Raw genomic sequence first — 11,302 nt, forward strand, 5'->3', positions numbered from 1 at the left:
CACAGGATAGTCTTCCAAGAATAATTAATTATTAATAAGAAGTGTATTAGATATTTGGTTACATATCATTAGATGCGTAAAGACATATCGGACTATCGCAAGATGGTAGGGTAGAGTTCTTTTACCATAAAGAAGTAGCGCCACTCCTTCGAAACGGTCGAAGATTCCGGAAACCATTCCTGATGACGAAATTAGAGATGAACTTTGGGGTTTGTCTTGCGTACTTCCCGGGTCTTTTCGGATGTTACGGTACTAACAATTCTCTATAACTTCTTAGTCAGAAGCAGACTTGAGAGTGGGTCTATCGTTTGGGCCCCACATCAGTTGAAGGACGGCCTTATGGTGGAGAGGGTCCAGAAGAAATTATTATTTTTGAGACTCCTTTACTTTCGACTGTATGGATATTATCTGTGACTCTATCTCACTGACTTTCTCTTAGGTATGCTTACATACTGTAGCTCAGCGATTTCCAAACTGGGAGGCGCGAAAAGTTTAACACAAATGTAGCCACAGGTTTGCAGTTTTCAGTTTGCAAATGCATAGTTTATTTATAAAGAGCCTGGGGGCCCGGGCATAACACGCATCACAAATTTACTCTAATAGTTCAAAAAAAGTCGCATGCGGCTCTACTTTCTTTTAGACCTATTAAACATTTTAAATATGTGATTGTGCGTTGCAATTTGATGTGATACCTTTCTAATGATTGCTATATTTAAATGATAACTCCCGTGTATAATTTAGGAAACACTACTTTAGAGCACCACTCTTTCAACTTTTTTGAGCCTCAGCGATAGGTAGGTGGGCCTGCCAAAGATCCAGGCCTGGTGGCCCGCTTTAGGAGTGGGGCCTATGATAGAATCCATTTGTCAATGAACGATGATGAATTTGGATTAACTACTATTGAAAAGGAAAAAAAATGATAGAATTATCATGTGATAATTCATTGAAACCATGACCCTAGTTCAATTTTGGTTGAATTATATTATAATACTTAAGAAAAGCAATATAAGTTTTAAGTAAAGTACCTACCGCTACTATTGCGAAATGGGATATTCCGCATTAGCGCAATGAAATCCAAATATCGATCCCGTTTCGTAGAAAAAGAGCACTTTCTGCTAATAAACAAGCACATCCATCGCATGAAAAACAAATTAATTTTAAAATGAATATAATGAAAGTATTGAAATTTATAATTAGATTTTCTTTCATTTTTGTATTAGTACAATTTTGGCTATTTAAAATGGTGTTATTTAATGAAATAAAGGGGGGGGGGGTAGGCGCCAAGATTAGATTTTTTTTAAAAGGGAGGTGTAGTGACATAAAGTTTGGAAACCACTGCTGTAGCTTAAAATTTAGAAGGAATCTTTCTTTAGCTACATATTTTTTCTGACTACGCGGCGGCGTAAATGGAAACTCTGCCATTCTTGGTGGTGTTGGCTTGTGTGTCTGATAATTATCTTAGGAATCGAGGGCATCCGTTGTTTGTTCTCCCAATGTGCAGAACTAACCTGCCATTGGGTACCTGTAATGCCTATTGGGAGGGCAATAACCATGTATAATGAAATCGCTTTGGATAATGATATATTCCACTTACGAGAGAGTGAATTTAGGTAGACGTTGTTTTATAAGTTTTTAAGATAGGGTCTATTAATAGTTCACTCAGTGTGCTTCCATCTACTTTTATTTCTTATTGTATTATTAATTGTAAAATAAATTTGAATATCCGGATTCCCTTTAAAAATGAGTCCAAAGAATGAGAAGAGGTGCCGCCGGAACCCCATTCCACTTGTTTTGGTGGATTTAGAAAGATGGAAGAAAGAGATTTTTGAAATCGGAGAATCTTCTTCACTTAAAAATTCAGGTTCTTTCGCCGTAAAATAAGTCTGGGACGATGTCATCGCTGTCGGAAGGACCGTTCTGGCAGGTGCTGCTACGCCAATCCTAAATGTGTTCTCTGTGGTCAAAAACATCTCATCGCAGTATGCAAAAAGTCCCGTGATATGTGACCAGCTTGCTGTGCCAACTTCGAATTGAATTTCGATCCTACGAATTACAAAGGTTCGCCGAAAAACCCGCTAGAAACCTTTATAATAAACCATGCCCACTATCGTCTTGGAATAGGGAAGTAACCACAAATCCTAGACTGGTGATAAAGCGCCTTAATATGTTTAGTTTGTGTTTTAATTAAAATATATGTTAATTAATTACTTTTAACTTAGTTAGGTTGTGGCGTATTGATACATGGTATCAAAGTCGAACACTTGTCTGAGTGACTATATTGTCAGTGACGTCCCGTGAGGGTAGGCAGATTGAGTGTCGCTTGGGGGTGGCAGTCACTCGAAGGGCTGCAAATCGTGGAGAATCATTTGGTATAGTATATAGAAATAGGCACCTAAACTTAGCAGTAACGAAAATATCTTTCCACTAATAAAATCAGCTCAGTGGTTGGCTACAAAATGTATTAATTAACATAAAAGGTTTAACAGTTGTCAGGTGTATCTTTGAAGGACCACATACTCTGGTGATTTGTGTAAGTGTCTAACTTAGTTATATTATGTTTATGCGCTTTTTTAGATATTGGAGTCATGAAAGTATGGTAAAAAATACTGCATAAAAAACGGGGCGGAATTTTGGCACTGCCTAGGGGCGGCATTTTGTCTCGGGACGTCACTGTATATTAATTGTCAATCCTCATCTACCAAGTACAGTTGGAGATTTTGACAATTTTACATCTAAACGTAACAAATTATATCGAAATGTATGAATTGTTAAATGGTACCTATCAACCTAATCACATTTATGGATATAAAAGTGGAAGATATGTGTTTATGTACAGACGATATTATTCACATTTTACCTGACCCTCAAATAATTAACCTTGATACACAATATAAAACATTGTTGTACTTATATCGTTTTGATCAGCACATTGATATAAAAGAAGTTTAAATATTTCAAATTAATATGAACCTTCTTTATTATTACAAAGTTTTTCTTAGCTCGTATTCTTATTTGTCTGGTACAAATCTTGCAATCGATTTTTAACTAATTTTCCGACTAGCTAGACATTTTTAGAATATATCAGAATACGATGCCAATGCATTTTTTTTAATATTTGTAGCCATCTTTAAGTAGAATTGAATTCATTTTTAGTTAATTCTGTTTTGTATGAAAAGTTATTTCGACACCATTTTTGGTTGCTAGGGGTCTGGGGTCCTAGCAACTAAACTATTAATATATACGTCAATATGACATGTCAAGTACAATTTTTTTTGATCGTTTAAGCTAGTCAATTCAAGTTTATATGGTTCAACGGAATTTAAAAACGTTGTATATAAAAAGTTCTTTTTATCATGTAATTATTTTATTACATATTCATGTTTTACTTGTGAGTGGTCTTTAGTTATGTATTTTGTATTATCCCTATTTCTTTGTTTCATACTGTGATTTTTTAATAACTCATAAAAATAATAATTAATGCTACAATGTTGATCTAGGCATTTTTTGTTAATTTTCTTGATTTAGAATTAATAAGTTTTGATAGTTACACTAATTTATAAGTACTACGGGTATTCCAGTGGCCACAAGTCTTGCGTGTCGTAGAATACAGATATGAGTAGGGCCAAGCCGTTGAGAAGGCTGTCACAACCAAGTCATCCGTGTCATGATTCTCAGCCATGAGGTCCCAATATTCTATTCACTTAAATATATTGTATTTGTTCGTTCCTAGGAGAAGGGTCCGAATCGACTGCATTGGTGAATATTTTTTATGTGATTTGGAGCTATACATTGATTTTCACAACCTGCTCCATATCGAAGAAATGTTGACGATTTTACATAACGCCAATATTTGTTTTAAAAATAACAAATGTTTGGATAGAAAAAAATATTCATTTGCTCATTAGTTTATTGATTGTTGAATGAGCTCCTACATAAATATATATTTATTTATTCACTCGTATGGTAACATATTAATATTCACAAAAACAAAAACCATAGCTGGGAAAGGTGTGTAATACAAAGAAAAACAATCGATAACTGGCGTTGGCACCGTCTCAAAAAAAATTACTATCCACATAACGGATTAACAAGATACAACTTCTAAATCGAATCCCCATAGGCCAAGACTTTGAAGCCAGTTTTGGGTGATGACTTGATGACGGTCAGACCATAGAATGCAAGTAATGGGTACATCAGTGTCATCAAATACTAGTACCAATATTGAAAACGAATTTCACTTACTTTTCATGCATAGGTATGTGCAACAGACATAAATATAGATAATACCATATTCTTTAATCCGTGTTTATGTTTATTCCATATTTTTCTACACTCGAGAATTGTATCTACTTCCAACTACACCCAGAAGGTAAACCGTTTCCCTTATTTCAAAAGTTAAAACAAAGCTAGTTACTTACAAGTTCCAAAGAGTTGGGGAGTTCTTGTAGTTGCTTCTACTCCCGTATAAGCAAAAGCCATTGAGGATAATATCACAAAGATGGGAACCTTCATTTTTTTATTGGAATCAATACTAATAGCGTAATCATTAGATGACTGTAAAGAATTTTTTGAACCTGATTAGCAATTTTTTCTTGTTTTATATTCAAACTGATGCTAACGCAAATTCTTTCCTTTTCCTTATAGGTATTATGTATTTTGTTTCATGGTAATGTTGAATAACTGATAAGTGTTTGATTAAAAATTAGCAAATATACTATAGGGTATTTAGAACATTTTTTTTATTATACTTACATAATTTTTTCTTTATTTGTTTATAAACCTTGCACGCCTTAAGGTGAATGCTCTGCCTACCGGTGGCAAAAATCCGAAAATAGCTTGTAATTTGAGACATTTTATTGATAATTTACATTTTAAAATGTTTTAATAAATACACTCTTCTCTGTCCTTCGCTTGTCGGAGGGCAGAGTGAAGACTGTCTCCGAGTGAGCTCCTTCTCCAGGTTATCCAGTCCGCTCTGAACAATATTTCCGAAAAAACTGAAGAATGCGTCATACAACCGAAACTTGCGCCATGGGAATAGGTACTTTATACACAATACTCCGTTTACATGCGCATGGATTTACTGCTGACAGTACATATTATCGAGGCCATAACAAGAAAATGTAAATGTAAACATGTATTATCCTGCAAAATTGCATGCATGAATCAAAAAAGTAAGGAAGATGCTGAATTTCCATGCGACAGCTGGGATTTTTTTGATCTGCCCCTACGCCTCACGCCGAGACTCATTTTGAGGTTAACCGATTTTTACGACCTGTCAAATAGTACCTTAAAATGACAACATCGCGTCTCGCTTACTCTTGAAGAATGCGATTGGAGAGACAGTCAGCACTTTTATGTGTAAACAGCAGTGGCGAAGACCCCATACTAGGCGATTATTTAAAAAATATTTTTAATTATTGACATATAAAGAATATAATATATTCAGTATGACCAATGACATCTATGGTATAATTGTCATAATAATTTAAAAAAATAATTTCTATGGGATTCAATCATATAATATATAATTGATTGTTGTTAAAAATATAGGTAATATAATTTATCTTGTGATTTTTATATTCATAGACTGACAATTTATTCCGTCAGTTATGTCAGTGGAAATCTGATATTGTACATAAGTCTGTATTTTAAATATAGAAGTATTTTAAAATGTCTAGTTTTACAGGTTAAATTATAAATTGTTATCGAACAGATACACAACTGATTTTTTCAAAGATGACAATAAATTTTCAGCGTATCTTGCGTTTATAAATGTTTAGGTAAATATATAATTCAAATTATTTGCTTAATGTTATACCATCAGTGAGCTGTTGATATTTCATCGATTTTTGTGTACCTATTTATCCGTAATAATGTCAGATTATCTTCTTATTTCCCGTAAATATATCTAACAAGTGTGCTTTCTCCACAGCCTACCTCTTTCCAAAAGTCACCCTTCTTCACTGGTAAACAGTTATTGTCACGATAGTTTAAAATACACACTATTGCTGCCAGTAAATCCATGCACGTGAACAGGTGCTATTATATTATTATGTTTGCATTAGACAGTTTAAGTTTTAAATTGGAGATGTGTAACATGCACCGTGTGATTTCTTAAAAATGTTATCAAATGTACAGAATTTTTCATCAATATAGGTATATAATATTATTACTTATGTTTATGAAAACAATCGCGCAGTGAAAAAAACATTTCTGAAAGTTTTCATTTAAGCAGATAAGTATACTTAACTATTTCTTTTATTCAAACGAATAATTCACAAGATTTAAGAATATATCCAGCGCTCGAAATGGAAAAGTTCACGAACCGGAGCGCTCGACAAATTTTCTGAAGATATTTACATAGTCATCAAATCGTATGTGTATTTTATGAAAATAAGTTTGTCAGATTTTCTATTCTATGGCCTATCTAGCTCAAACGGTCAACATATTTTTTCCACGAGACGGAGCGATAATTCTACAAATTTCACGAGCCGGAACGGCGCTCCGGTGCGTTCCGTTCCATTTCGAGCCCTGAATATATCATTCTGATTATTGAACATTATATAATTTAGAAAAACACTTTCTGAGAGTGTATATTATAACCAATAGAAAAAATCTTTTTTGAAAAAAAGTAAGCCACCCGGCCGGGAATCGAACCCTGCATCTCCACGGGTAAACGCCCCAATCGTTGCATTTAAATGCGACGATCTTTTTTGAAAAAAAGATTTTTTCTATTGGTTATAATATACTCTCTCAGAAAGTGTTTTTCTAAATTATATAATGTTAGATAAGTATACGTACCGGTGGCGAAGATCCTTACTCTTTGATTATTCACAGCCTACCTAAATAAAAATAATCTAAATTCTAATCGATTTAAGTTTTGTACTATCACAACAAATGGAATAAGTAGTACAAAACTTAAATCCATTAGAATTTAAATTCAAATTCCATCAAGTATCTTCGGTTGATAGTTTTAATATTAAAGATAATCTAATAAACCATTTCTTTTATATATATATTATGTTGAATATACATAATTTGAAAACACCTCGGATATATGCCAACTACAAAAAATCTTTTTTGAAAAATGTGATGCCCGACGAGACACGGAAGGTTAAAGTCCCGTTGGGAGTCATATTTTGTTATGTTCAGAAGAAATTTTTTCATTTCTTGAGGCGATGTGGATTTATCTAATGTATGCTTACATTCTTCAACCTAAAGAGATTTATATTTGGCTATGTACATAGTCCGACTTATATGCGGTGTATATGTGACCTCTGCCATTCATGGTGGTGTTGACCAGCGTGTCCGCGATAACTATCTTATAAATTGGGAACATCGGCTGTTTGTTCTTCCGAGGTGCAGAACTAACCAGCCACCTGATCACTTTTTCCTCACGATTTGTATCACAGCAGCCCAAGATTAGGAGTGGGTTATTCGTATCTTCAACTTTGGTTATAGTCGACCATTTTGAAGATGGGTTTATAGCTCGAAACAGCTGTTGACGTAGATGTCTCAATTAAAGTAGAATCAATAAAAATAGCTTGGTTTCAAAATCAATGAAGTTTTCTACTAAGCGGACACCGGTTCAATTGATATCTTAATTATTGAAAAAATATAGTGTAATCATAATAGGAGAGTTTAAGTACCAGTGTTGCTTTTGACTGAACAAATCAGCCATTGACCAAATATTTTTTCAATCATATGAATATGAATCCTAGAATACCGCGATGAAACCAATATACAAATAATACAAAGTGATTAATTACTATAATATCTGTAAACACTGTAGTGAAATAATAATGTATTATTAATCCATTGCATCCATGATGGCCGCGTGGCTTAAGCGCCGGCCTATAGTGTCGAGGGTCCCAGGTTTGAATTCTGGGTCTGGCAAGTATACATATTGTTTTTCAATTTATGTATGAGTCAGAGTATGGACCTAATAGGTTGAGCAAGTGGCTGGCATCCATTTCTCGTAAAAATAAAATCTGTTAATACAAACCTCCACTTCGTGGAAGCCCATATGATCCTATTAGGATCGGACGTGGTCGAAAGAAAAGATAGAATCCATTAATTAATGAAAGGCATTTTAGCATGGATTAATACCTTCCTGGGTGGGCCGTGAATTTTTATGATTTTTTTTTTCTAAATATATAAATTCTATGACCTAAGTCATGAAATTGCATTTTTCGTTTTATTATCGATTCAATAAATCAATAAAATTTTGCACCTTTGTGTACATAAGTCAAAAGTTGTTATACTTATTACAAACAAGTTTAATCGCATAAGTAATCTACCTTCTAAAAGAATGGTGCAAAAACACTGAATCCTATGATTATTGAAAAATATATAAATACATTGGAATATTACAATACTGGATGACTTACATTACCTATGAAGTACGAGGGAAGTTCCATAAGTTCACGGAATGGTGATGAAAGTAGCAAGTATTGGGGTTAAAATAATTTTTTTATTGTTAGGTAATCCTTTTTAGGTATACTTATGCAATTTCAAGTTGATTGTTTTATTAAATCGCAAAGAGCAAAAGAAAGTCATAAGAAATGATAATTTAAAAAATGTCAAATATTGAGCTCTGTGTAGTAATTAAAATCCCCACAAAACAGGGAAAAAGTGTGGAAACCAAACAAAATGAAAAGAAATTGGTTTATGGCACTCTTTGTTGTGGTAAAACCATGAATTACAAATGGTCACATTTATTTAAACAAGGTGGAGAGTCACTAGAAAATGATGACCGTTGTGAAAGGCCAAATGATGTCACTACACATGAAATGTATTAAAATCGAAGATGCCCTTTTGGAAAATGATCAGTTAAAGCTAATCGAAGTCGCAGAAAGGTTCAATCTATCCAAAACAACAATTTACAGAATTATACACGAAAATCTTGGATGTCAATGGTAAGCGCAAGATGGGTGCCGCGAATGCTTTTGCCACATCAGAAAAGTTACCGTGTGGAATGGTTTTACACCCTGGCCATAGAATTAAGACTTCTATTCCGGTAAATATTTCACCGTGATTCCAAGAGATGGTAGTGTGCGTACAACATATTAAATCATTTAAAACAATCGACCGGGGGTAGTATAATACGCATAGAGTGTAAGCAAATAAATAAATTTATAAAAATGTGAGTAGGTAAGTATCTTATTAATTAGATTTTCTTGTATTTAAATTGTGGGCTGCATTGCTATTTTCTATTATTTGCTAATGAACACTACTAATTTAATTGAAATAATAAATATCAGGAGTAATTTCATTTTGTCGGGCTAGCCGTATCGAGAGCTTTGGGGCAGTCTTCGAGCTTGACACATTTGCCGGAGACAGAGTCCTTGACGGTCGGCGGGTCGCACTCACAGCGGGAGAGGTCGCAGATTGCCCCCAAGTCCTTGGGTTCCGGCTGCTCGCATGTTCGCTCACTCCACGTGGGGGCGGAGCAAGAACTTCCATATTCGTGTGTTCCCTCTGGGCATTCTTCTCTACCTGGAGAAAATAAAGTCAAAATAATTTCTCAAAACGAGTGCTACTTAACTGTTACTGTAGTACTATTAGGAGTATAATTTGTTTTAATTAAAATTAAAAGCAAGATTATTTTAAGTTGTTAGTACACATCTGTATTGTCACAATATTGAATCATTTTTTTTAATAAAAAATATTGAATTATTCAAAAATCTTTCTACAATATTTGGAAGAACTTATTAAACTATATTTTAATGATAATCTCTTTTTTTCATCATGGCGGCCCTCGTGGTCCAGTGCGCAAGGCATTGGGCTCTCACCTAGGTGAGAGCCCAATGTTCCCAGTGAGGTCGGAATATATTTCTCAAGACCAGGGTTGTGGCACACACTAAAATGTGAAGTTTTCTGATAATTGAATCCAAGAACACTGCATTTTGCTGTGAAACTTTGACTTATCTGAGCTGGGGTACATTCACGGACGTTGAAAAAACACCTTTCTTCTACAGAGATGGGGCCTAAATGTATGAAATTTAAGCAAAAAACAGACTTCTGATTCACTGATTAAGTTAGCTAAAAGTGACTTTAGGTTGCAGGTTCATGCAGAGAACTTCACTAAGACATTAAATTTATTTACCAATTTGCAGGGTGTATGAAAAAACAATCTATCTTACTTCTTGGTTGTTTCCTTATGACTTTTGAGCGACTGAGGCTTTTCACCTCTCTGCATCCTCGGCTTCTCTCACAATGAACATAAAAATGGCAACCATTGTGTGGATCAGAAAGACAACTGACAACTGAGTGATGTTAATATTTGTGGAGTTTACTAACTTAACCATGCTCAATGCGTGTGCAAAATAATTCCAAATGTTATAACAGAAATAAGGTTCCTTTTTATAGTCCAAATTCTTTGGGTAGCTACATTCTTATTTTATTGCTAAAAAATAAGAAGAATTAAAGTTTATAAAACGGGACAGTGCCGACAAATAAGGTAAAACAAGTCTGCTTACATGATCCGAGGATTCTTTGGCATCCTCTCTCGTGTCCTTCTATTCCCGTGAGAGCTATGACGGATAAAATTACAAAGATGGCGACCTTCATTTTTGATTGTAGATAATAATGATGCGATCCTTACACGACTACTGTTGACAATATAATTTGACAGTGACCAACTCTCTTCCTCCTTTTATATTCAAATGCTAATGAACATTAAAAATTTTAATACGAATAGTATGTTATACATTATACAAGGTGCAAGCAAATGTTGAATAACCAATTAAACTCTCATTAGCAAAATAATAACAGGGTAATTAAAAACATACTATTAAAAATTATAATAATTTAAGCGTACAATTACAAAAACCAATAACCGCAAATTTAATATTAGTAGTAAATGATGTTTTTGTGTGTCAAGCATAACAGGTTGGTTTTAAGGTCATATTCATTCTATTTTATTTTGAAATTAGAAAAATAAAATTGGACCCTAGGACTAGACCCTTAGACTAGGGGGCCCTGGCACCACCCAAAAATTAAAATTATGAGAATGATTTTAAACATTGAAATTGAAAGCCAATAAACTATACCTTTGGGCTTAGACAAATAAAAACACGGCAAAAAATGATTTGTAATAATTCTTCAGCACCCTTTTTAGAAAAATTTCTTAGATTTTAATTTCTTACACAAAAATTTCGAAACACTAACGTCAGGTTTTTTTAGAAACCCAATCCCTAATGGAACTGTCAAAAAATTCTCGGTGTCCACCCGAATTCCGGAGTGGTGTAGGTTATGGCTGGGGAGGGCTAACAGAGCTCTAGCCTGGGGGCCCGGC

The 11,302-nt window shown here is 34.2% G+C and overlaps 1 protein-coding gene across 1 annotated transcript; it reads right to left on the reverse strand.

Annotated features, from left to right (window-relative positions):
• Window positions 1-7,706: 7,706 nt before the first annotated feature.
• On the reverse strand, window positions 7,707-10,634 carry LOC147065004 (uncharacterized). The gene is made up of 2 exons (XM_085957457.1): window positions 10,485-10,634; window positions 7,707-9,501 (listed from the first exon to the last, which is right to left on the reverse strand). Exons 1-2 carry the CDS (start codon window positions 10,573-10,575, stop codon window positions 9,275-9,277), a joined length of 318 nt encoding a protein of 105 aa, XP_085813583.1. The 5' UTR covers window positions 10,576-10,634; the 3' UTR covers window positions 7,707-9,274.
• Between the last annotated feature and the right edge of the window lie 668 nt (window positions 10,635-11,302).

The sequence above is a fragment of the Rhyacophila brunnea genome, unplaced genomic scaffold, assembly GCF_057557595.1.
Source record: "Rhyacophila brunnea isolate RB1 unplaced genomic scaffold, BYU_Rbru_1.0 scaffold_7, whole genome shotgun sequence".
In the NCBI taxonomy this organism is placed as follows: Eukaryota; Metazoa; Arthropoda; class Insecta; order Trichoptera; family Rhyacophilidae; genus Rhyacophila; species Rhyacophila brunnea.